Source organism: Trachurus trachurus, assembly GCF_905171665.1.
Source record: "Trachurus trachurus genome assembly, chromosome: 16".
Lineage (NCBI taxonomy): Eukaryota > Metazoa > Chordata > Actinopteri > Carangiformes > Carangidae > Trachurus > Trachurus trachurus.
The window spans coordinates 4,076,532-4,104,258 of record NC_139902.1 but is presented as its reverse complement, the minus strand read 5'-3'; the positions used below and the strand labels follow the sequence as shown (position 1 = coordinate 4,104,258).

General features: G+C 43.0%; 1 protein-coding gene across 2 annotated transcripts; it reads left to right on the top strand.

Annotated features, from left to right (window-relative positions):
* Positions 1–1,127: 1,127 nt before the first annotated feature.
* On the top strand, positions 1,128–25,353 carry smarcc1a (SWI/SNF related BAF chromatin remodeling complex subunit C1a; the record flags this gene model as incomplete). 2 transcript variants are annotated; one of them, XM_083989781.1, is made up of 28 exons in its annotated part: positions 1,128–1,313; positions 3,333–3,452; positions 3,559–3,644; positions 4,198–4,279; positions 4,408–4,500; positions 4,627–4,696; positions 4,861–4,930; positions 5,221–5,296; positions 5,861–5,986; positions 6,954–7,072; positions 7,630–7,760; positions 10,071–10,130; positions 10,249–10,286; positions 11,199–11,320; positions 11,438–11,509; positions 11,626–11,739; positions 11,852–12,005; positions 13,022–13,129; positions 13,297–13,356; positions 13,704–13,962; positions 14,985–15,146; positions 16,481–16,536; positions 17,889–18,042; positions 18,205–18,383; positions 18,501–18,635; positions 20,710–21,049; positions 22,062–22,187; positions 23,285–25,353. In XM_083989781.1, the coding sequence occupies 28 exons, from the start codon at positions 1,128–1,130 to the stop codon at positions 23,374–23,376; spliced, it is 3,390 nt and encodes a 1,129-aa protein (XP_083845907.1). In that variant the 3' UTR covers positions 23,377–25,353. The 2 variants fall into 2 exon arrangements, with proteins under 2 accessions (XP_083845907.1, XP_083845906.1); XM_083989780.1 differs by having other exon boundaries at positions 22,020–22,187.
* Between the last annotated feature and the right edge of the window lie 2,374 nt (positions 25,354–27,727).

The window sequence follows — 27,727 nt, the reverse complement described above, 5'->3', positions numbered from 1 at the left end:
AAGTGTTGACAACACTAGGGAGGACATGTTATAGATGGACATTGCATTATTGATATTGCTGATATTTGTCTGTTCTGTTTTAATCCTCTTCTTAGTGCTTTATTCGTTGCAGGTTTTCTTGCAATGTTTGATTCTCATGTCTGTCAGACATGTTAGTAGCTGTTAGCCTGTAGCCTAGGCTAAAACAGAGAGGCTCAGTTTCAATCCTCTATTGGCTGTGGTCTAAGAATGGTACACATAGATAAATATTTGAGCAAAGCCTGATGGAGCTGAAACATGTCCCTTCTTGATAATTTCAATTTAACTTGTCTCATGAAGTGACTCAGCCCACTGACTGGTGATCCCTTTTTGATGACACAGATGTTGTTGTCAACCTCAGCAGAGGGAATGGTGTAAACCTGCTCCACCTCCTGGCCTCAGACAGACAGAGGTCCAAACTCTCTCCCTCAGGAAGCGTCGGCTTTCTGCTGCAAAAGTTGAAATCTGTTCACAGCCGAACAGGCACGACAGAGAAACATGAGCAACAAACAAAGCTGCAAATGTGTCACCAAGGGATGGAGCCATCTTGAGCCAGACACAAAAATGACAGAAAATGTAGCTAATTCTTTATTGTTGCAAGATGTGGAAAAAATACATAGCAAACTCTGATCAACACCAACTACATATTTTTACTCAACTGTACGCCTACAGTTGAGTAAAAAGTTAAATAGTTTTAGTTAGTTTAATTTATTATTTATTTATTCATTCATTCATTAGTAGCCCTACACCACTACTTTTATTTAGGCTATGTGTCTGCCAAAGCAAAGCAAACAAGAAATCCATAAAAACAATTAAATATATGACTGGAGACTAAATCAATATGATATTAGTTGTCAAGATGGTCTACGCGCATTTTGAGTTTAACTATTTTGTTAGATTTTCAAGAATATAATGTAAAAGCACCAAACGGTTACCATTACAATGGCGCTTTCCACGAACAAGGGCCTCCATTTCCCATAACCCATCTGATATTGAGACTCGCGAGACCTGAAAAGTCTCAGTCCGTTTGCGGCTGCGCAATATCATTCGAAAACTTGCACGGTGAGCGACGCCGCGGAGGAGAAAGACAACGCAGTGAACAAAACACAATGGCGACGGCGGCGACAACGGCAGGCGGAACGGGCTCAGGCGGACCGGCCACCGGCCCGGTCGGTGGCGGGACCGCAGTGGGACGAAAAAAGGACGGCGGTCCGTCAACTAAATTCTGGGAAAGTTCCGACACGATATCCCAACTGGAAACGGTGCGGCTCTGGATCGGAAAGCACTACAAGAAGGTGAGCTAGCTGCTCCGCTCCTCCATTGATTTCTATGAAGGCCTGAGTCTCGCTGGCACAATGGAGCGCTGCTATGCTCGCCAGCTGCGGCTAAACCAAAACAACTTTGGCGAAGAGTAAAGCTTATTATACAAACTTTTACGGTGGTTGTGAGTTGCAGCTTCAACGCGCTCGATGTAAATGTCCCAAACACGCCGCTAAGTAGGCAGCCTGTCATTACACCGGAGCCAAGGTGTTCATCACTAAGCTAGCTTGGAGCTAGCCGGCTAACCGTCCGCTCGGTAACGTTTATCATCAACACACTCGGAGATAAATGCTTGCAGAGGAACTGTAGATGGGTATTGCAACTTTTAAACGCACACTTGCCTTATTCCTTAGTTCACAGCATTTAGTAGCACCGCTAATGGCGCGAGTAGCCAACCTAAATGTTGGTCACGGGACTACATGCAGTTTAACATCTCACCGTGTTAGCCAGATAAGAACTAGCATGTCTTTTTATTCCCGCTCAAATGACCTTCTAGTCAGAAAATAATAATCAGCACACTGTGCGTGTTTTTAATCAGAGCAGATACATTTCCTGCTGGAGAAGAAGCAGTGTTGAGTTTTGTCAACACAGCAGTACCTACACCGGGCTGTGTTGTGCAGGCTGCAGTCGCCCACTCGGTTAGCCAAACAAAGAGTGGTCCACCTGTCTCTTCATGTTTTCATTCAAACCCCCGGCTTGAGTGGGATCAACTGAAGAAAACATAGATTAATCAGTTTCAATGTAATTTAACCGATCAAGGATCGTAGACGCATGTGTGGAGCCAAGGCTACATGTTTGAAACATAAGCATATGTGGAATAAACATGCTTGCATTGCTAACCCACATGCTCGGCATTAGTTTGTTTATATCCAATCACTGTACCTAGTGCAGTTAAATTGGGCGTGTTTAAGGCGAGAGGCGCGACTCCATGATGTGGTTGACACTGCCTTTGTTGTAAATAGACTCCAACGTTGTCTTCTTGTGAAACAGTGTTCGTCTTTGCTACAGAGGGAGTGAACATTAAATCAAGAACAGAAAAAAAGTGAATGTTTGCTTGAGATTTGGTAAATAAAAGACCCATAATCGCTAGGCTGGACTCTTCTCAGGCATACACAACATCCAGGGTACCTCACAGCCTCTGGTGTGCTACAAGAAAAACACACATTTAGGTGTCCGCTTCAAATTTTCCTCACCTTTTCTATGAAATTATGATGGTGTATGTTAGTAAGACAGTCATTTATGTGACTTAAATTTCCAGATTTTATCTGTCATTGTTTTGAAAAGTTTTTTTTAGTACCCGATGGATCATTTGAAAATGCAAACAATAGTGAATTGATGAATAACAAAGTGGGAATAATGTTTGTACTTAAATTGTTTATTTATTTACTTCTTGAACAGGGTTGTATGCTGTTTTCAGCTTCTTAAATATGAGGATTTGATGACATGGTGGATGTTATAATGGGAACTTTGACTGTTTTCTGGCATTTTACATATAAGACATTAAAACCAATTAACACATTAACCTAATGAAAATAATTGATAGCTGCAACCCTATTAATAGTCCTAGTTGAAGGTATCCTTTCCCCCATTTGGGTTGTCAGAGGGCTTTGGTGGTGTGTCGGCCGGGGTGGCTGGTGGTCGTCCTTAGGTGGAACTCAATTAATGTTTCTAGAATGTTGAACAAATGTTTTTGTTGATAGAAAAATCAAGATCTCAGATTTATAACTCACCTCAGATTCAGTCACTCTCACTCCTCAATCAGCAAAACTGGAAGTGCCTGCAGCAGACGGCTGCCCAGATGTGTGCTTGAGAATTACAGAATATTGAAATCTGATTGGAGAAATTGCCACATAAAGGAAGTGGGGGTAGACCTTTTTTTTCATATTTCCCATTCATTTGGCTTGGACACTGGGTTGCGCCCAAGTCTTATAATAGTAGGGGAAATTATTTATCATTCTCTCTCAATGAATGCCTTTATCTCTGTCTGCTCCCAGTATGTCCAGAATGACTCCCCATCCAGTAAGTCCCTGGCGGGTCTGGTTATCCAGCTGCTGCAGTTCCAGGAAGACGCATTTGGACGCAGGGTCAACAATCCTGCTCTTACCAAGCTACCTGTAAGCACAACACACACAACACAAACATATCATATGTGCTTTGTAACACAGGCAATCACCGTTAATGCAGATATGTCATATTCTGTTTCTTCTTCTTCTGTTTCAGGCCAAATGTTTCCTGGATTTCAAGTCCGCGGGTGCTCTCTGTCACATCTTGGGGTCTGTCTACAAGTTCAAGAGTGAGCAGGGCTGGTGAGTTCAATCATGTTGATCAGACTCGGAAATTCACGGGGTCCCTTATAATAAAATTTGTATTTCTTGAGAAATTGATGTGTTAAAATCCTTTTTGATGTAGGTGTGGTATGAGATGGGTGAAGGTAGCAGATGTAATAATATATTAAACCCATAAAAATGAAAATCTGAAGAAGTTAATTAGTAAACAACTGTCACATTGGCTTTACATGCTAACTGAGGTTGCTCATGGGATCCTGTTTGAACTAATGTGATTATAACACAATTACTCATTAATCTGGAGACATGTTGCAGTTACTGAACTTTGAAAATATTGGGGGAAAAGAAAATAGAATTGTATGTAGACTTTCCAGTTATTCTCACATCTTTCCTTCCAGTCTTTCAGTGATACAGTATGTTTCGCCTGAGCTCCTTAAATCATAAATATCTGGGGATTTGTATTTTTGTATGCTGATTTGTGAGATTTGACAAACGACCAGTGAAAGGTCTTGGTAACTTAAATTCCCCCTGAATTGAAAACTGAAACTAACTGTTTTCTGTCCTCTGTCCCCAGGCGTCGGTTTGACCTGCAGAATCCTTCACGGATGGACAGGAACGTGGAAATGTTCTTGAATGTAGAGAAGAACTTGGTCCAGGTATGACCTATATTGTCCACACACACAGTATTTCTAGTTTAGATGTTTGTGTTCACATATTATTTCCCCCCAGCTTGTATGCTTGATGCTGTTTCTGATATTTTAGCTTAATCTTTCTGTCCTTCCAGAATAACTGCTTGACTCGACCCACCGTCTTCCTGTCATCGGACATCGAGCAGAAACAGGCCAGTAAGCTCAAAGACATCATCAAAAGGCACCAGGTAAGCTCCAACACAACACACTATCAAACGGGGAGCTTTGTCAGTCAAGTGATTTCTAATGACAAACTCTGTTGTATCTCTCTCTTCAGTTGTTTGTTATTATTTTTTCCCCTCTGTCCCCCCCAGGGCTCCATCACCGATGACAAGTCAAAGGCCACCCACCACATTTACCCTTCACCCACCCAACAAGAGGAAGGTACGGTTGAATTGTCTGTAACTTACACATCAAGTCTGTTACCACTTGCATCATATGTTAGGAAAATTACCATTTTTCTACAAAATACTCTGTACGTTGTAAAGCCTGTGGGTTAGTGTGCCTGTATGTGTACACATGTCAGCAATGGTTTGTCTGTGTTGCAGAGGAATGGCTTCGTCCTGTTATGAGGAAAGACAAACAGGTGCTGGTGCACTGGGGTCTCTCCCCAGACAGGTGAGCCTTTTACCTGTTTATACCTTGTATATACTTGCACTCCAATTGTTCTTATCCACATTTTAAATCACTGATTTTTCTTTTAAAACCATATTTTAAGATCGATAGAACCAGTACTGATGGTTTTGCTGAAATATGAGCCCTTTTATACCTAAAAACAAAAAATCTGTGGCCTTCGTCGTGGCCTTATCCATTAGTATTTTGGGGCTCCTCCACATACCCTTGCGCTTCATACAGTGTCATGTTTCATTGATGTAATCACTAAGTCATGGCTGTTGTTGTCCTGTCAGCTATGATACCTGGGTATCGGTCAACGAGGTGGACGGAGACGTGGAGGATCCTCCGAGCACTGACAGACCCTGGAAGGTGAGCACAAGCAGAGCTGAACTGAAATAAGTTTAACGGCCCACAGTTTTAAAAATAGTGTTTGGTATTGAAAGAAATGAACGAGCACCCAGTGTGGAGTCAGACTGTCCTTTTTTTTATTTATTCAAGTCCCTTAAGTGGAGCAGGTTACACAGGACATCCTGGTTGTGGCTAGGAAGTCTTGTTGCAGAGGACTTCATTATAATTCATGAAGTGAGAAATATTTTGATTTTGCAGAGCACCGAAAGGCATTTTTATGGAGCAGGGGTATTGCTTATGCTCCCACATAACAAATACAAAATGATCACAAGAAGATTAGAAGAAAAGAAAAGTCAAATGACTCCTATTATTTTGCTGCTATTGTCACAAAATAGCTGCGCTCCTCCTGAGGTTTTTATCGTGCAACAGTGAGTCAGTTCCACTGGGAAATGATGAAGGAGAATCAGGGCAGCAGTGTAAAGGGATGATTATATTCCTGTAGGATAAACTGCAGTTAATAAACGAGTAGCGCACTGCAACTCAGACGCCGTGAACAACCTCTGTGTCATTCCCTCTCTCCGTCAGGTCCATGCCAAGTGGGTTTTAGACACAGACGCCTTCAACGAGTGGATGAACGAGGAAGACTACGAGGTAGACGAGAACAAGAAGCCCGTCAGCTTCCGACAGAGGATCTTCCCCAAGGAGGAAGAGGTTGGTATTGTGCTTGTGTGAGTGTGTGAGTTTGACACCATTTCTAGAGGGTTTCTGTTTTGTCTTTCTTGAGAACTTCCACCAGACAATCCTGGTGCTATGGTACAATTTGAAACCAAACTCAAAGATATATTTTGAGTTATGTCAAGTTTAACTTGTCATAACTCAAAAACATAAAACCAGTCAAATGCAGTGTTTCTCTACTGAACTGGAGAGCTGCTGATGGGAGTTCTCCGAGTGACAAAATTAGAACGAGAGCATGAGTATGAGTGTATTTGCTGCAGGTTTGTGTGGCTTTGCCCTCTGGACTGTACTTGTTGTCGTCGTCCTCCTTCGTCTTGGTCTTGCCTCTGTCTGTTTGTTGCCCATCCTTTCCAAGCCTTTCCTCTCTCTTTGTCTCCTGATATATTTCAGGGTTTCTGTCAATGCTTGGAAAGTACATTTTGAGTATTTATCAGAATGTAAAAATTAGACAAGTAGCCTGAAATACATTTGACACAAATGACTTATGGCAATATGATTTGCATACATAAATGGCACTTGAAGAGTAAACATTAATATTTATTTTTGCCATGCAGATATTTAATTGCTTCTAATTAATGTCAGATAATCAAAATGAACAGCAACTGAATCAAATGTGATGTTTTACTCACTTTTGGTGAACTGTGGCCTTTAAAATGAAACTATTTACTAGTTAAACTCATCTGCTAAAGACAACTGCTAGCAGGTGAATATTTCATCACAATGAACAAACCCTGAAGTGAAGGGTTGTTTGAAAGAGGATAGTACACAGGAACCCTGATCACCTCCTCCACCACCACGGCATCCTCCCCCCTCCCTCCCCACCGTTGTTCTCCCAGCGCTTCCCCCTCCTTGTGTGTGCAACCGTTCCATCCTCTCATTCTGCGGCTCTTTCTCTCATCCTCCATCCCTCGCTCCATGCGCTGCACGGGGTTTGTCTGATCAGTCTTCCCGTACACCCGATCGCAAGGAGCGCAAGGCCAACTCCGCGGGGAAGAAGAGGAGGCGCTCGCCCTCGCCGCCCAGCACTCCCGTCGAGTCCCGCAAGAAGGGAGGAAAGAAGGGGTAAAGAGACCAAACTTCAATATTTGTTTTACTGTAAGAGGCTGAGCAAAGAAATAACGTTATAAAATTAAGGAAATGTTTGAGGTGCCACAAATTTGTGTCAGTGAGCTTTGAGATTTACATACAAATCTTAACATGTTCATGTTTTTGTTTTGTTTTTTGTCGACATTTTTAGGAAAGCTCAGCAGTTTCTTGAAACGCTAGTACTCTTGTTTTAAAGGGATAGTTCAACATTTTGGCAAATTGGCCCATTGCCATAATCCCTATAGTTTTAGGAAAACAACTCTGTCCAAAAGAGCATTTTGGAGTTGTTGGAACTCTGCTCCGCCGATCTAAAAATAACTTGCACCGACAATTGAAGGTATCAAACGTTATGCTATGACTATAGAGATTATGGCCATGGGCCAATTTGCCAATGTTGAACTATCCCTTTAAGGAAGCATCGCTGGATGTTTCAGTAGCTAATTTTTAGGCTTTTGGTGTGTTAGTGTTTCCAGCAGCAGGATAATTTGGGCTGTGGCATGATGTGATTTATAGCTTCACTCTTTGTTTTTTAGGAACCCCGGGCCTCACTGGAAGCGACGGGGCCACAGAGGTGAAGAGGAGGACACAGAGGAGGACATGACCAAGGACATGGATGACTCATCAGCTGGTGCCAGCATGGAGGAGGGAAGCATGTCCAAGAACGGTATGTGTGGCCACCTGCGCTTTGGTTTAAAGCCATACTGAATCACATTAATTTAGACAAATCTATTCACAGCATTACATGAGTGCATTTTGCAGAACTTCAAAAAGTTTATTGTGCAGACAGTTCATGCTGTTCTTTGTCCTGCACTGGTATTTAGCTGGAGTTGGATGTGCACCTTATCTGCCGTCTAGATAAGTATAGTGAGCTACTCTGTCATCTTTGGAGCTGGATTGTGTTCCCCATAAAAATAAGATTTCTTTGTTCTATTGTGTTTCTGCTTTGGCAGAAAATCTTCTTTAATGTGTTTATCTGAACAAAAATCAAAAACCAGTTCCACTGTTTATGGTGGAAATCGAGGCATTCCACTGAACCAAGTCAAATTATCATATTGCCCACAGTACTTCACACTGATTATGATCACTTGGCAGAACTAAAAAAACGCAACATATTTTTACTTGAGAAGACATATTTAGAAGACGGAGACAATCTGCAGAGCTTATGGAAAATAAGGTATGATTCTGGTCCTAGTAACTACCAAGTTAAAGAGGAACTAAGCAGGATTTCTCCCGTGGCTATGCTACATTTTTACCTTAATTAAAAAGCTCCGGAGTAATTGTGATTGTTAACTACATGACTTGTGACTTGTTACGAGTGAGAATGGAGGCTCTCTGTCTTCACCTGGCGTCTCACGGCTGAAAACCAACCTTGCAACATCAGTGTAGTACCTGGCCACCGCCCCGGTGTCCCAGCTCTCGTCTCTGCACTTTGCGACACAAACGCGCTCCGTAACCTGTAATCTTTTGTTTTCCTGATGGTTAAGACTGCACAAACACACACGTGGTAACGTCATTTATGTTATGTAACGTTATCCACTGCTCCATTTATTGATTTTTCGCCAGCTTCGTTGTAAACAAATGCACATGGGCGAGAGGAGCGTAACCAGACAGCAGAAAAGCGAGCAGACTTGCACAGTTCCCCAAGTAATGTGATGCCCATAAATAACTTTCTTTCACTGTCTTAGGTTTTTATCCAAATGTTCCCAACCAGAAGAAATGACATATGAGAAGAAAAAAAAAAATTCACATACAATCCCAGGACTTACATGTAGACAGTTGAGTACAGCTTGTTTGTCGACAGGTCGAACATAAATGTTATTGTGAGTAGTCCATAATGTGTGGGATGCCATGAAGCAGCAGCCAGCTCCACATCAGTACACAATTAAGAGAGTAAATTGTTTATATTTCATCAGTCTGAAGACTGAAACCACATTTCATCATGGTCTACATTTATAAACATGCGAGGATACAGTTTTGTTTCATGAATCTCATCTCATCATCATCACTTTTTTAGCAAGTGTAGATATCGATCAGTCAGCTTAAGCTGCGTTCACACCGGACCTTTTGTTTTTCGAACGAGCGACGAGTTTACATGTTAAGTGAATGCAAACGAGCGATGGAGCGTTTTATCGCCCAGGTGAAAAAACGCTGGGGCTCGGAGCGACAGCGACGGAGCGTCAGAGCGTTTTTTTGCTCAAGTCGCTCCCATCGCTCGAGATGAGAAATGCCAACTCTCCGGCCATCAGTCGCTCAGCGCTGATTGGCTGCCGTAATCGCGGTGGTGCCAGTGTAAATAGAGACACATGGCAGTGGGCATGACATCATCAAAGAGAAAATGCGAGTCTGTGGCTCTGTGCCAAATTGACGAGCGGCTGCAGCTGAGCGACGGAGCGTTTTCTTCGGAGCGATACGAGCGACAGCGACAAAAATAAAAGCTCCGGTGTGAACGCACCTTTAGTTGTTTGTTTGTGTTCATTCAAGATATTTATAATTGGTGCTCCTGTGTCAGATCATTGTAATAATTGAGTTTTAAGTCTGAATCCTCTGGTGGCTTTTATCCAATTCCCTTTGTGGTGTTGTGCCCTTGAGCAGCAAGAAAAATCCTTGGACACACACACACACACCATGCTCCAGTAACAAAAGTGGGAAAACAGCTCGAGGATGTGATTTGAAACAACCAGAAATGAATTGAGCCTGATCTGTATTCTCCCTCCTCCCTGTGAAATCAAATGCAGAATCCTTACTAAAGATGCCGTCTGTAGACCAAGTCCCATCTGCGATGGCCCACTTTTAGAAAAATCTCCTCCATTTTCATCCCAACAGACGCACACACTCAATCTATTTTAGTGTCCTCTTTTGCAAAGAGGTGCTGGTTAATGCCTTCATGCCCACAGCTGAATTGAACCCTCTTTGAATTTTTTTTCCTCATTCCTTGTACCCTGATGTGTCTCTTTCTCTTTGCCTCTCTATACAGCCAGTTCAAAGAAAGACAGTGAAAATACCCCAGTGAAAGGAGGGAATGTGGCCGACTTGGGTATGTATCTGTGACCTGTGAGTTATCCATGTCGCTGTGTATGAATTGTGTGACCTTCAAATATCAGTCATACTGCAGTGTGATATATCTCCACTGAAATCAGTTTTTATTTCTTCAGATGACATGGAGGACGACTCTGTGCTGTCTGGAGGAAAGGTAAGATGACTGACTCAGTCCAAGTGCTGTATGAGAAGAAAGAGGAAAGGGTTTACATTGCACTAATAGATGCTAATAAGTTATTACAGTCCATGTGATGTGGTCAATCACTGTAAATTCCAAAACATAATGCAACCAATTTGTAGCAATATAAAAACATGTCCCCACTTCAGGCTGTCTGTCATCAGATAGAGTTAGAGTAATGTATAATAGTAATCAAAACTTCATTTAAATGACACTTTTCAAAACAAAGTTACAAAGCAACAGAGCACAAATAATAAAATCCAACCTAAATTATAATACTAACTATACAAGAAATACTATCAATAATTAGAATAGACAAGTCACTTGAACCTTTACAGTGCACTGAACAATGAATATTCAGTGAAAATTAGAGATGACCAAGCATGAACAAAAAGTAAAATTTATGTTTTTATTGGATTAACTTACTAGTAATATTTCTGAAAACTCCCAATGGCTTGTTTGCAGAAATATAAACACATATATACACCCCCCCTAAACCAAAGCCACCTCCTCCTGAATTGTACTTTTTATCATGGAAATGGATCAAGAGAAAGGTTTTTGAAGGTTTGCAGGGATTCTGTGAAATGTGTTTTAAAGATAACAGTTTTGCTAATATGCTTGATTTTACTTTCTCTTCCTTTTTTAAAAAAAAAAGGGGGAACAGAGATTTTGTCGTTCGACAGTATCATCAATGTAGTGTTAGAGGTTGTCACGAATAACATACTGATCCAGGTCCGTTTGACTTGAGTCTTGATGCTGAGAAGCTTTCAAGAACTTGCACCGGATACATTTCCATTTCAGAGAACCATGAAACTTGGCCTTACACGTTCATAATTAACTCACACAACACCTAAATCACGCTGACCCGTCGGACTCTGTCTCTATTAGGACGATGAAGAGCAGGGCAAAGCTGAAATCAACCGGCTGATCGACGCTGGTGAAGACAATGTGACTGAGCAGACTCACCACATCATCATCCCCAGCTATGCTGCTTGGTTTGACTACAACTGGTAAGGCAGTTGAGATAAAAGGGAGGCCTTGTTAATCCCTGATTGAATAAGAAAGTCATTGTGGTGTTTGTCCTTTGATTTAAAACCACTGATGGTCATTTGCTTTCCTCCCTCCAGCATCCATGAGATTGAGAGAAGAGCCTTACCTGAGTTCTTCAATGGGAAGAACAAGTCCAAAACTCCAGAGATGTGAGTTTACATAGACATAGAGGCTAAACTACCAGACAAGTTTTTGTAAAACATGTTGCTTCTGACCTCCAGTGATGCCTTTCGTGTCTCGCTGATCCCTTTGTGGCTCTTAACAGATATTTGGCCTACCGCAACTTCATGATCGACACGTACCGCCTCAACCCCCAGGAGTATCTCACCTCCACCTCCTGTCGCAGGAACCTGACAGGAGATGTCTGTGCCATCATGAGGTGAGCTGAGACCCATGAGCATGTGGCATGGTGTAATGGAATAGATCAAAACTGTATAACATGCTCAAAGGGAAGTAAAAACAAATAAGCTGACTCTGCTCTCTGCTTCTAGGGTTCATGCTTTCTTGGAGCAGTGGGGTTTAGTGAACTACCAGGTGGATTCCGAGAGTCGCCCGTTGCCCATGGGCCCCCCACCTACACCCCACTTCACTGTGCTGGCCGACACACCCTCTGGCCTCATGCCCTTGAACCACCGACCTCCACCGGTAGGGATGACTTAAACACCTTGAACCCTTTTAAGTGAGAAAAATGTCAATGTGCATTGTTTCAGGGAGCATTATCCAGGATGACCAGTGTGAGTGTGTAAAACACTTCTTGTACAACTATAAGACAAGATTTCACAGTTGCACAATGGAAACATATACAGTATATGCAGAGGTGCTGTTGTTTGTCTGAACACAGCCTAAGAGGGAAATGAAGAACAGGAATGGAAATAATCGATGTACATGAACAAAAGTGTAATGCTAGACCCACAGACAAAAATATGGTCGTTTGAAACACAATGAAAAAATAACACAGAGGCCTGTTAATTGCACTAAAAAGAACTACCGTAGATGACCAAATAATCGCCCGCGTGCAAATACGCGCCTGTGCTCTAATAGCCGCCGGGGTCCGACCTCATTTGGCTTAATAAACGCCGGTTCAATTAAACGCCCGGGCGATTAAGTGTTTACCATAGTCTTGCACAGAAAACAAAAGTTTTTTTTTAACAGCGCTTCACCGGCTCTCACCTCTTCTGTCAGTCAGCCCCTCCTCTCGCTCTCGCATGCAGGCGCGCACACACACACACACAGACACACAAACACAGGCGCGCTAGACTGAGGGATATAGGGATATAAATGCGCTAATGTACAGTGTTGAAATTACCGCGATCGACCCCCCCTTCCGTTATCATTCATAACACACATGCTCTGATCAGCTCCCTGTGTCGCGGTAACACAGACAAACTGTCTTTTTATTTATTGTCTGATGTCAATAAAGATGCGTCTGGGGAAAAAGTAGTTTTGTTCCAGTGGTCCTATGGTGAGCTCCTTGTTCTTTGCATGATGGTCTGGTGCTGCTCATTGCAAAAATAAATTGTAGCCTGTTGCAAATACGCGCCTGGTTCTTATAAACGCCTGGGGTCCAAGTCGATTTAGCATATTAAACGCCCGGGCTACTAAATGGTCATCTACGGTATGTAAACATTGTTGCTTCATGTGTTGTTTTTTCTTCTCTCCAGATTCCTCCTCCACAGCAAATGCCCAACTTTGCAGACAAAGGCAAAGACAAAGCCATCGACCTTCAGAACTTTGGCCTTCGCACCGACCTGTACAAGAAAAGCCAAAAGGTCAGCTGATCTCATGACCTGCGCGCCCTTATCCTCTTCATTATTCTACTAACATGACACTTATTGCATATTTCTCTGTGATGACCCCCTCGAAAATGAGATGGCACATCTCAAGGGGCTATCCTGTAAAATAAAGTCACATAAAATTTGTTTTTGGCTCCCCACAGGGTAAAGCAGTCACCTCCACCAGGGAATGGACTGAGCAGGAAACTCTACTGCTGCTAGAGGTGAGTCTACTGCTGCTGGCCACTGAAAACCACACTCTTCCCATCACTTGCTGATTTTTATAAATCTCTCCTTTTTTTTCTGCCCTCCTACTTTTGAACTACCCCCACTCCACATTATTATAATCTTCCTCCTCTCCCTCCATCCAGTCACTTTCTGACTGAATGAATGTTTATTAAAACTCAAGAAAGAAAGTGTGAAACTTTTCTTTTTAATTCTTCATTGAACAAAGAGAACACATTTTTGCCACCACACTATCTTACAACCCCTCAGTCTGTGCCTCGGTCGTCCCACTCCACAGTTGCTTTTGTAAAAAGCTTGTATACTCACTCCCCTCGTCTTCTTCCAGGCCCTGGAGATGTTCAAAGATGACTGGAACAAAGTGTCGGAGCACGTCGGCTCGCGCACCCAGGACGAGTGCATCCTGCACTTCCTGCGACTGCCCATCGAGGATCCGTATTTGGAGAACACCGAGACCACTCTGGGCCCCCTGGCCTACCAGCCCATACCCTTCAGCCAGTCTGGAAACCCCGTCATGAGCACAGTGGCCTTCCTGGCCTCTGTGGTCGACCCCAGAGTGGCATCTGCTGCTGCCAAGGCAGCTTTAGGTAAGAACTGAGGGGAGGAGACTCAAACTCCATCACATCTTTGAAATGTGTCCATAAGTTCTGCAATCAAGTTTAACTATCACTGTATGATCATTTCTACAGAAATGTATCAAATGTTTTTGCTGGGTAATCAGAAATATGTCAGTGCCTACACTTAATATATGTTTTTGATCTATCTTTGAAAAGAAAATGTTTTTTTGTAGTCCTTCAGTTAAAGCAGATATCAGCTTCACGGCCGTTTCGGCTAATGCTGCGTTCAAGGCAGGCTTTTGAAACCGTAAGTTACAGCTTCAAGTCACAACTACGACTTGGTAGCGTTCCAGGTAACCCGTAGCTCGTGTTTTTACCATCCTGTTGTCTGTGAAAGTTCCCTATAACGGCCACTCGTAACTTCCGACCCGTGAACTCGTACCAGATCGAACTGGTATGACTTCACAGGAAGGAAAAACACAAAGTACGAGTTTCTTTGAACGCACCATGAGTTAGCAGCCCCCGCCCTTGTCAGGCATCAATTGGTCCTCGTGCTACGTCACCACATTCACGCGCATCCCTTGGCTGCACACACAGCCCTTCATGCCGTTCTCTCTCCTCATTGGATAACACTTGTATCCCACAAGGAAAATTTTCTCCTCGGGTTACAGCAGAGCAGAGTGACGGAGAGACTCGTGTTTAGGCTGAAATACTTCATGTAAGTGATTGCTGACGGAAAATAGGACTATTTAGGACTTATATTAACAAAAACATTCCACTGATATCTGCTTTAAGTGTAACTTCATTCCTGTAACTGCAGTTGTGTGTAGTAGTTTGTCCCCTAGATCAACAGATAAACAGACAATAGACAGGCGATAAATTTAAAACAATATTGCCATCAACTAAAAAAGCTTAAACCTACAAGAATTCTTAAGAGAAAAAATGCTCCAGTTTATCTGTTGTGACATATTTTAGATAATAGAATAAACATGAGGCCCTCTCCTTTTCACTCTGTCTCTTAAATGTAATGTAAAACACCTCTCTGTCTACAGAGGAGTTTTCCCGTGTTCGTGAGGAGGTCCCGGCTGAGCTGGTGGAGGCTCACGTGAAGAAGGTGCAGGAGGCAGCCAGAAGCACCGGAAAGGTTGACCCCGCCTTCGGCCTGGAGAGCAGCGGCATCGCTGGCACCGCCCCAGAGGAGCCAGAAAAGACAGGTGAGCAGTGCAACGAGGTGGAGAATCTGGAGCATCTACAACAGAATGAGGTTACACTGACATGATCCTGTTTATATAAGCTCCTGTGATCAGCCTGGGAATAATAATCAATAGCCAGTGAATGGAAGTGTGAAACTGGGAAGAAGAGAGGCGGTTGTAGGTTTATAACTTGATCCTTCTCTCAGGAGGTTCGATGTTTTCCTCTGGTGTGATATCTGCATCCACTGGAGGGCAGCACATGGCAGCAATAGCGTCAGTAAGCTTTTGGGCTGGGAGAGGCAAACCCGATGGCATATTATTGTTGACTGTGTGAGTGATAGAAAGAACCAAGAGGAGTTGTATCATCACCTCTGAAACAAGCGTTCTTGGTTTTTCCCTTTAATTGTCACCTGAATGTGTGGCAGTGACGCTCAGTGTGTCACATTTGAAAACAACAAACATGTCATTTTTGACCAGCAGAGGGGTGAGCAGCAGTACAGAAAATATCAGTGTTGTGCGAGCGAGCGGGCATACTGCCGTGGTAACCAGTGGATTAAATCATCGGTGGCAGATGGGGCAGGAGAGCGAGAGGAGGGGGGAGCAGAAAACTGGGTCATCCCACTCCACCATGTGCTCATCTCTTTTTCTCTCTTTCTATTTCACTCTGTGCTTTCTTGAAACATCTCTCTGCGTCTCTTTGATCCCTACCCAACATACACTCACTCAGTCACACACACACACACAATAGCAATCATTTATCACACCTGAATTGATGCTCTCTAGAGCCACGGCCGCAATCAATATGCTTTAATGCTCCCATTGCCTCGACCGACCAACACACACGTCACACGGTCAATAGCTGAACCTCTAGCGCACGCTCAAGTGCACTCATGACACAGTTTAACACTCAACTATACACATGTATTCAGCCAATCACGTGTGTGTGTGTGTGGTCATTTCGTGAGTGTGGGTGCACTCTTCACACCCATCCCTGAGGGCCTGTTCACTTAAAATGCTTTTGACCTTAATTTCCTCTTCAGAAGTCCTTTCCCCCAAAAAACTTGTTAGTTTGTTTTTGACTGAGAGAATCAACAAATGCGTTTTATTAAAAAATCAGGGTGATAGGTCAGTGTCACCTCCTCCTGTTCTAGATGTGTCACAAGTGGTGAACATGATGGATTTGTTGTGTAATCCATGTATGATGATTAGACATTCATGTAGGCTGTCTTACTTGTACTTGTTTCTTACCCATGTTCATGTGTTTTTGGAAGCATAAAGAACGAATGTCTGTCCGTGCGACTTCATTTTATCACTGTGACATAATGCTAACTTGTCATCACACTATTCACTTGCAGAAACCACAGAACCAGAGAAGATGGATACCGACACAGACTCCCAGCAGGCCGATAAGGTAAGACCATCTTTTCTGTCTTCATGTGTCCTGCAGGATCTGACAGCTCCTTTTTATACCTGTGTTTTGTTTCACTTGTTTTAATTTAGGATTAAGGGTAAATGAAAAAGGCAAGGCAGGATGAAATTTACATCCACATAGTGTACCACAAAACTCCAACCATTTTCATGACAGTAAATCTATCAGCACGGGTCACAAATATAAAAAAAAACAAGTTCCTCAAACAAGTCTTTTTTAGCAAACCTTCGTCAAACAGCAGTAACACTGCCCTGTTGTTGGGCACCAGGTGTAGATTAATACACTACACTGTTTTCTAGCAGTATTTCGAGCAGCAGGACTGTCAAAACAAACTCCAGTGTGTGTGTTCATGCTAATGAAGCGACAGGTCCCCTAGCACGAGTGTGGTTCTCAGATGTCAAATTAGTTTTCATATAGAGCAGGTCTAGACTGTTCTCTTTATAACATTTACAGAGACACTAACACACCATGAGCTACACTGTGCACAATACGTGTTTTCACAGTGGAGCGCCATGGCACAGAATAATCACAGTTTTTGGCTTTGGATACACAGAAGGTCCAACTTTTTTAGGACTTGTTGACATAGAAAAATAGTGAATATTTGTATAAGTATGGAAATATTTTCTTGGAACTGAAGCATTAAAGGTCACATGAACACTTAAATGGAGATGGAAGACAGTTTACCTCAAAATGTCAACATTTATTGTAATGAGTAAGTGTTATGAATAGGATCTCACTTAAATAATAACAGAAATTACTTCCAAATCCCGTGTCTATACCAACCATCTCTGCGTGGGCCGACAGCGTATCTCTTCAACACAGTTCTCTCTCCCACCTAGTGTTTAATTTTTCCACTCCTCTACATTTGGTCTTTGTCTCTTGGCTTGGAAAGGCCCAGGGGGAGAATTTAATGGCACTTTCAAACATTCACATTGTCCCCGCTCTGCTGGGCCGGCTCCCTGGTTGATGGCCTCCTCATTAGCATCCATTAACCAGTGTTAGACACTTTGTCCAAATCACAGTGATTGTTCCCAAAAGTTAAGTAGGGTCTTGACAGGATCTATTATTCCACTTGCCCTGAGCCATCACAGCCTTTTATCTTCCTTTTCAGTTGTTGGTAGGTCATGTGTAAAAATAAGTCATTTTCTTATTCAATTCATTTCTTATTTATGTTTTACAAAGTCTACAACATGTTTTGTTTTATTTTTATTTCCTCGCTTTGAGCATCTTGCAACACTCAGTTTCCACTTGTTTCAAGTCAGATCTACATGTCAGACTTGTGTTGTCTGACACAGGCATTGGTCACTAATTGTTGTTTTGTCTTAATCCTTCAGGCCGAGCTAAAGGACGAGGCAGAGAAGCCCAGCGAGTCTGCAGAAAAGAGCGACAAGACGGAGACCACGGAAAAGGTGAAAAAGGAGGGATCAGAGACATCGGAGCGTGAGGAGGAGACGGAGGAAGCAGGGGAGGCCAAGTCATCTCCAGCAGGTAACCCCCACAAAGTCTGCTTGGTTTATTATCTCTTTGCCAGGAAGTCAAGACGGTGTCATCAACTTGCTAATATCCAATCAACAGTCCACTTTACTGCCAAATCTGTCAAAGGTAATCAGAAAAACACAGTTGCTAAATGTCTGACCCTGTCACCACCAGACAAAGACAAGGAGGAGGCTATGGAGACATCGTCCTCAGAGCAGGAGAAGGACAAGGAGGAGAAGGCAGCTTCGGAGGAGGGAGAGGACAAGAGGAAGAAGCTGGAGCATGACATTGGAGAGGGAAACATCGCCACGGCGGCTGCAGCTGCTCTAGCATCTGCTGCCACCAAAGCCAAGGTGAGACTGGGAAATCAAACTTGCTGACTTGGCATTATGTGTGTGTGTCCGTCACAAAGTTCACTTTTCTGTATCATAACAGTATCATCTACTAAAACTACCTCCTATCTATTTTAGCACTTGGCAGCAGTGGAGGAGAGAAAGATCAAGTCCCTGGTGGCTCTGCTGGTGGAGACCCAGATGAAGAAGCTGGAGATCAAGCTGAGGCACTTCGAGGAGCTGGAGACCATCATGGACCGAGAGAAAGAGGCTGTAAGTCAAAACCACAACATGCTCTCTGTGTGTCCAACTTGAGATTGAAGGCATTTTCACACCAGGAAAGTCCGTTAGTTCAATTGCGTCGGTCCAGACCATTGCACTTTTTTGGCAAAGCCAGATATACGGTGAGCAGGTCTGGAAACGACTTAAGCGCCCATGTTTTTGCAATGGCCCTGCACAACCAGGAGTGATGGCACGGTATTAATTATTGCATGCACTCATATTCCTCCGGCGCTCAGTGAGGGCTCTCAGCTGTGGTTATTAATAATGGAGGTGGTCTGTTGACTTAAGCTCATCCTGCATCTTGAAATCACACTCTCTGAAGTGTGACTTTAAATATGTGAAAGACTGAACATAACACATTAACAACCTACACACTTGCACTTCTCAGTCTGTTTTTAATTTGATGTAATTATCATAAAGTCCTCACTCAGATTTACTGAAACACTCATTAATCCTATAGTGTGTATATCCTCAGTGTCTGTTGATGATGATTTTTAACACAAAGGTGGCAGGTGTAAATCACAATGACAAAAATGTTTTAAAAACGTTTTTGTCAAATTATCTTAAACTCAACAACAAAATGATGTAGATGACAAGAAAAGTGGTGATTTAAAATAGAGGTTTTTGGAATGAGCAGAACCGTGGCACACAGTCGTCCTTCTGTGGTGGCTATGTTGAAGTAAGTGGTCAGTAAATATTTGGAGTTCATGGGCCAGTGTTGGCATGTAAACAAGTTGTTTCCCCTCTCCATCCAAATCCTCCACACAGACCGAATAGGAGACACAGAGTTGCATCTTTGTGAGGGGACCGAATTGCAAATAAAAGATTTTCCAGAGCGAAGCACTTGTAGGCAAGTGAAATTGTTACCTGCCTCCACAGGGCAAATGAAAAGCCCTCAGCTGTGTGTGCGTGTCCTGCACCCGGACAATCCCCGGAGACGCGACTGAGAGTGTAAAATTGTGTTTTCACAGCGGAGGCATCGGGAGCGTAGCCCAGTTTCACAGCTGTAAATAGTGCATGAAAAGGACTCCGGTTTACATAAGCTTTCTGAAGACTGGAGAGACACCAAACCACCGCTGCTGCTGCCATAGGCTGTAAAACACTGAGCGGCTAAAGAAAATTCACAGCTCCACACAGAACAACAAAGAGACACAAGACAGTTTTACGCAGGCCGTGCATGCTCTTTCTCCCACAGCCACTGAAGTGTACAAACCTACTGCGCTGTCCTCTTGAAGAAGATTGTCACAGAGCAGAGAAAGATGTAAACACCTCTTTGTCCTGACGTTTTGAGAGTTCCACCTCGCAGCCCTCTGCTGCTCTAATACAAGACACTGGAGATGGTTGGCAGTGGCTCTGTGGATTATACAGGCTGCCAAATTTCAATAAAAACTAAACATAATAACCTTCACAATGGTAGGATTTATTGCAGGTCTGTTGTATTGGACTACATTAACTTGGTGTTCCTAATAAACTGCCAACAGATTGTAAATTATTCAGTCTCATAAGATCTTAGGCAGCAGCTGAGGGCAGCAGCAGCAGCATTTTGTCTTTGCAAATACATTGAACCACATTTGACAGAATATTATTATATATTACATATTATTTCTAAGACTCTAAGACTTGACAGTTTAAAGGTGAAAAAATAAGTAGTCCGACTCCTATTATCACAGAAGATAAGTTGGCCAATGGAAATGTGATAAAGCCTGTTTGATGATCCAAATTCTCTGATTTCAGCTTCTTAAATGTGAATATTTCTGGTTTCTTTTTTCCTTTATGACAATAAACTGAATATCTCTCTTTGAGTTTGTGGACAAAACAAGACATTTGAGGACGTCATCTTGTGCTTTGAAAAACACAGACATTTTTTTACATTTTATTGGCCAAACAACTAATCGATTAATTGTTTAAATAATCGACAGATTAATCGATAATGAAAATAATCGTTAGGTGCAGCCCTAGATGAATGTAGGCCGCTTTCAGCTTCAGTGTGGCCAAAATGCCTGCGCTCACCCACCAGTCCATGATGCCACTCGTTGTTGATCCTTGTTCCATTGTCTTCCTGCAGTTGGAGCTTCAGCGGCAGCAGCTGCTGACCGAGCGTCAGGCCTTCCACATGGAGCAGCTCAAATACGCCGAGATGAAGGCCAGGCAGCAGATGGAGCAGCAAGCTGCCGCCGCCGCTGCTGCAGCAGCAGCCGCCAGGGCCCAAGGAGAGGGACAGGCCCCTGGATCCGGACCCCACTCCGGGCCACCTCAGCCAGGCATGCATCCAGGAGGACCCCCGCCCCACCACGGAGGACCGCAGCCACACCACCACGGAGGGCCACCACCCGTTGCCGCCATGCACCCTGGCTTCCCGCCAATGGGTCACCACCCCATGGGCCCACACCACCCAGGACAGACAGGTGAGGGACGCACACAGCAAGTGTGGACAGAGGGAGGCACAAAGAAAAGACATGAACATTATTTTAAAAAATACTTTTGCATAATTTGTCCTCTGTTAAAGGGATAGTTCAACATTTTGGCAAATGGTCCATTGCCATAATCCCTATAGTAATAGCATTAGGTTCGTTACCTTCAATTGCTGGTGCAAGCTGTTTTTAGAACGGCGGAGCAGAGCCGTGAGCTGCTCAGAGCTGCGCTACGGAGGCTAATGGGATTTCTTGGTTTCCCTCATCAAACTCATCAAAATACACAATCCAACAACTCCAAAACGCTCTATGATATAGGAGCGTTACGAGACAGAGTTGTTTTCGAGGGAAATTCATGCAAAACCGGTGATGCGTGTTCCCGTCGGGGGCAGTTTTTCAGCAAGCAGTCTCTGCATTTGCCTCGAAAACAACTCTGTCTCGTAACGTTCCGTTATTATCTCATAGCGTGGTGAATGTGCAGGTCACAACTTTTCCACCAGAGCGTTTTGGAGTTGTTGGATTGTGTATTTGATGAATTTGATGAGTTTGATGAGGGAAACCAAGAAATTCCATTAGTAGATCTGAGCAGCTCACAGCTCTGCTCCACCGTTCTAAAAATAGCACGCACCGACAATTAATGGTAATGAACCTACTGCTATGACTATAGGGATTTTGGTAATGGGCCAATTTACCAAAATGTTGAACTATCCCTTTAACAGATGGCTAATTTTGCAAAAGTAAATCAAGTAAAACTAGGATTTATCTGAAGGAAATGTGCACATTTAAAAATTGGTTGACAGTTTATCATTACATTTTTTTTAAACTAACCATTGACTTATCTGTGATTTTAGTTGTGATGATCAGATCATGTTGCAATTGTTTTATCAAATTCTGTCTTAATTTTTCCAAATTGACTGAGCTCCTGACTGAACACCTCCACTCCTCCTCCCATTGTCTCCACCAGATAAAGGTCTGATGGGTTCCCTCTCTACTCTCTCCACTGCAGGACCAATGGGACCGGGCCAGCCCATTCCTGGGCGTATGATACCCGGCCCGCCCTCTGCCGGCCCCCCGCCTGGCGGCATGCCTCCCATGATGCCCCCACGCCATCCTGGAGCTCCCAACGGCATGTGTGAGTAGAAATCGCCTCGTGCCACTCTGTCTCATCGTGTTTGAGTTATGTGTGTGTTTATATGTATAAACCTTCGGTGATCAGTTGTTGTTTTTTGTGCTGAGTTCACCATTTAATTCACCCAAACCTTAAAAAACAGTGGGTCTGTTTCTAGAATCCAGTGTTTACATCACAAACAACCTAAGAGGAAAAATAAAGGTTTCTGGGAATCCAAATACTGCGTTGACCCGGCAGCTGCCAGCTGGTATTTACTTTGAATGTCAGCAACAGCTAAATGTTTGGCTCATTGCTGCTTATTAGCATCACATCACACACCATGCATGCAGATGACATTGATTTCTCCTGTGTTGTCGTGTCTACAGCCAAACTATAACAAACATATGGTAGTAGCACAAACACATTGTTTCCAATAAGGTAAAGATTTGAACCCTCTTTTCCCATAGATCTATTTTTTTTAACAGGTGCTGTGTCTCTACCTGTGCTTTGAGAACAGTATTGAGAGATAAAACTTATTTTGAGACAACGTTTTCCAGTTTTATATTCTTGGATTGCCATTAGCAGAAGTTTTTCAGCACTTACAGTCGATAGTTTGACAGCTCGGCAGACAGATCAGAGAACATTGAGTGGGTGTTAGTTGCTCTGTATTTTTCTGTAGGAATGAGAACCCGATTCAGTCCTGATCATCTGAGCATCACGGATGTTAAATCAGGGTTTTCTCTCTCTGCTTTTATTCCTTTGAACTTGAATATAATGTGAGACAAATTGTTGCCTGTGGTTCAAATCTGTTCCTATAACAACAAGCTGAAGTTGAAGCTTCACTTTCATACAACACAGTGTTGCATTTTTAATATTTGCACAGGTAATATGAGATGTTGAAATGCAAACATTACATAAGTCTGAAAAGGTAGACATTATTTGGTGAAGCAGGAATACTTTGGTTTCTTGTTAAACATTTCATGAGCCTTTGCATTTACCCGGCAGCACCGACCCCCCCCCCCCCCCCCCCCCCCCCATCCTCAGACCCACTGTCAAGTCTCATTTACCCTCAAACCTGTTTCTATCTGCTCTGAAACCAGCATCTCTCTCTCTCTCTCCAGACCCTGGTCCAGCACCTGCACAGCCTGAGGCCGTGCCTGCAGTTCCTGTGGGCCCTCCAGCGCCCCCGAGTGGACGAGTGGCTGACAACTAAGACCTACACACACACACGCACACAAACATAAGCAAAAGCACACGCGCATACACACACACACACACACAAAACTAACTCTGTCTTTGAAACTCAGCCCCCCCTCTTTGATGGCCTTTGCTACTGGCTCGATCTTTTGTCCTCAACACTCAAAGCGACCATAAACATCATCACAGGACACACACAAACACACACTCACACACTCAGGGTTAAGTGGCAAGGGTAACCCAATTTTTTTCTCTCACACACATCCAGACTTCCTCTCAGGGCACAGCGGCGACGGTCGTGTAGTAATAAACACTGTTTTCTGCTCTGTCGGGCCAGATGGAGGCTGGAGAGAATGAGACTGTACAGAAAACAAAACAGAGACAGAACAGATAAAACAAACCTCAGTCTGTCTCGACCTCTTCCTCTTTTCAATGCTGTTTTAAACGACACTGTAACCCCCCCTCCCGTCTTTCAAATGCACACACGCACCTCTCCTTGTCTGGTACCTCCTTCTCCAAGCCAAACACTGGGGGGAGCTAGTGTGACCAGACGGCCGGCAAGACGTGCAGGGGTCTGTGTGTGTGTGTGTGTGTGTGTGTGTGTGTGTGTGTGTGTGTGCTCTAAGCAACCTGAGCTGTAACACATAACACACAGCTGATTCAAACATAACGACATAAAGAAGAAGAAGGAGGGGGGGCAGCCTGTCCTCGCTATTGTCATGTCGAGTATCTACCTCTCGCTCCTCTCGAAACGATACACTGTAATTCTTTGCGTGCGTGTGTGTCTGCGAATGTGTGTGTGTTCACGATAGAGGTGTGTTTGATGGTGACGCCTCCTCTGACCACGTTTTGTATCGCATGTAAATTATTAATGTTTAAATTAAGTTAGAGAAATGTCCAAAACATTTACAGATAGGAGTTTGATTCACGTCTCTACTGCTGAACCCAAACCAAGATGGCGTCATCCAATAATGCTTCCTACTCAGCTGGCTGCCATCTTTGATTTAAAGGATGAGGAAATTGCAATTTGCTGCACAGGGAGGGGCAGATTTGTAACTTTGGGCAGAAAGTGGCTTTTAAAGTGGATTTAAAAATATAAATACACCATACTTACCCTCTATATTAACTGAGGTAAACATTCACTCAGCAAGAAATGGGGCATGTGTTGGGACTATTTTCAGCTGAGGATACTTTTCCAGCAGCAGCGTAGCTCTGTTATCACAGAGCAGTAAGATAGGAGGTCAATACGTGCAGCGCGCGGCTGGTTTTGTCTCTTTTCCTTGGACTTATTGATAAGAAGCATTAATGTTGAAGTCTCTGATCCGACGACGCCAGAGTTCACTCACATACTGGGTCAGAGGAGGGTCAGACTGATAAACACACCATCATTCACACCTCCTGTCATCAGTCGCAGCACTGTATCTCACACACACACAGAAACGTAAACTAAGCTGAGGCTCACACTGGAGGCTGCGTGCACACACCGACTTGGCCAGACCCTGCCACAAAGCACTGGACAACCACACACACACACAACACTTACATAAACATGCACATACATGTAATCTCCTGCTGACCTTCACACAGCCTTTACAGAGAGGGAGACGCTGTGATGCGGCTCGACTGAAACATCAGAACACAAACAACGCTCTCGATCAGCGTGGTGGGCTTGTAGATGTTTTTAGGTGCTGATACTGTAGCGAATAACCCCCCCCCCCCCCCCTTCCCTACTGCCACCTCTGCTCAAAATTCTCCTAACGCCTTGTGCTGCCTACCTCGCTAACCCCAAACTCCCACTCACTCGCGTCTTCGCGCACTGACGTCTTTGCTTCTTTTTTAGCCACGGTAAAAACTTATCTTAGCAATAGCCTCATTCCTGTGTATCAACCTGTCTGTGGTCCGTACACTGAAAAACACTGGGCTGCCAATGAGAAGCAATTATGATTTCACACTATAGTCCTTTGTCCTGTTGCATTAGATTAAAAAAAGAAAAGTACGCAAACAAGGGGAGCAACCACTGAACGTTTCTTAGTGATCGAGTAGAAAGTTAATCTGGAACTCTTTTATTTGGTGGTTTTAAGTCATTGTTCCGAAAACAATGCCAAACAGTCTGTAACAGTTTCTAACATCTCAAATAGGAATGTTTGCTGGCTTCCTTTGTCTCATCTTTCACTATTTCCTGACATTAAGTGGTTAGATTCTGTGATTGATCAAGGAATCAAAAGATTAATGTATAGTGACAATAGATAAATAATCATTGGAAGTTATCAGTGTGAATAACAAGTTTAGCCAATTTAATGTCAGAAAATATTGGAGAATCTATTTCCGGGAATCCAACACTTGGGATTTGTTCAATGATATCTCAGAAAAGCATAAAATGCTGAGATTTAAAGATGGATATTTGGGGTATTTTCCTGATAATCGTCTAGATTTCACGTTGACTTGTCAGTTAATGCAAGTGGAACTGTACTCAGCCCCTGGAAAAAGCAGCAGAAGCTGACTAATCTATTAATCTGAACCATTTAGTAGCTGTCCTTTACTCGCACAGCATTCCTGAGCAGCAGAGTCAAAGACTTTGAAAACGATGGACACTGGAAACAGTTGCTGTTCTGGAATTTTCCAGTTGTTTACAAATCAAATGGTCAAACAAATTTCCAACATTGTAATCACAATCGTCCTTCAAACTTCTAATGGCTTTAAGGACGATCCGATCTGTTGTGAAACAGTCAAAAGCTCCTGGACTGCTGCAAGGGACTGGGCGATGTAGTAAAAAGAACCACAGCAGCCACTAAAGGACCTGGAGACAGGTTCAATGTTTTCAGCCTTAACACACATATATATAATAAAAGAAACATCCTATTTGATATGAATAGTTCAGTTCCTATGAACGTCTGACTTGAATTAGCTGCATTCATTCACCATTGATGAAAGTCTTCAAGTTTCACGCGCATGTTGAGTTCAAATGAAAACTTCACCACTTTCTCCTGATACTAAAACAGCATCGTCTTGCACCTTGTCCACCGTCGACACACTTTGAATAATTAGTCCAAATGAGGTTGTTTTTAATGTGAAGTCTTAACCCAAACCACTCCTGCCTCCCCACCCTTCGCTAGCACTGTTAGTATCTCTGCTACCTCTTCCTCGTTCATCTGCTAGCTACCTCTTCTAGAAATCTTCCTCTTGCTATCTGCTACCTCTTCGCACACCCCTTCGCTACCTCTCGTTCCTTTCTTTTTCATTTTCTTCTGTTTCCTTTTCTTTTCTTTTTCCCGCCCACATGACTGCTGCATCACCGACTGTTCACCCTCATCTCCCAGTCTGTCAGAAGAAGAAAACAAAACACACCAACACACCTACGGTCGTTGACTCTCGCTCTCATTCACCGCGCCCTCCTGTCCCACATGCAACATCTTTACCTGGCTTGTTATGTAATATCACTTAAATATGACGGGAACCCCCTTACATATATATCTTTAATCGATACTTTTTTGTGTTAATGGTAATGTATTTTTAAGGAGAAGTTTTGTGTAGATGGAAGTTATCTCTGTTATTTCGAAGTTTGTAGCATTTGTTTTTCCCTTTTTTTTTTTTTTATATGGGGTCTGTTGGTACTTGGACCTAGACACTGTCAAATAAACTGTGTTTTGTATGAGCCTGATGTCTTGGTTCTTGGAGAGATTTTCAGATAACAGAAAGTTTTCATAATCCCCTCTGAAGTCCCACTGTACTGGCTTCTGCAGTCTCCTAAATATTTTTTTTTTTGTTTTGGTTTTTAAACAGTCAAAATATTCTAACTTCAAGTCAGACATATTGATATTAAAATATACATGTAATGCTACTAATGAGAACCGATATGCATTTAACAGTCTTTGTTACACTATTCTGGTGAAAACTAAATTAAACAAGCAACCACACTGTAGCATCAAAGGGTACAGTTGGTTCATGATGAAATCCTAAATAAAAACAGAATTACCATAAATGTATAAACTCTCATTTATGAGAATCAATAACCTCAACATCAATACTAGTTTGTCATATACATTATAGGTAATGAAATGCATTTGCTGACTTTCTCCTCGCCTTTTAAAATACAATACATTTAATGGAAATAACGTAAAACAAAAACAATAAATGGCATAGAATGATTTTTTTTTTAAATCATCTATGAAAACATGCAAATAATCCTCAGAATTTCACCACACAATACTGTAAAATGAGTCACAAAGATTGTAGTGACTTCTTTTCCTCGGACCATAAAAGAGAGTCACTCACTGTTGCTGATGTAGTAGCTTATAGTTGACGCGTGCATGGTGCTAGTAAACCAATTGCCACAACGAAGTTTACCATAAAAAAGGGATTTATTCGTA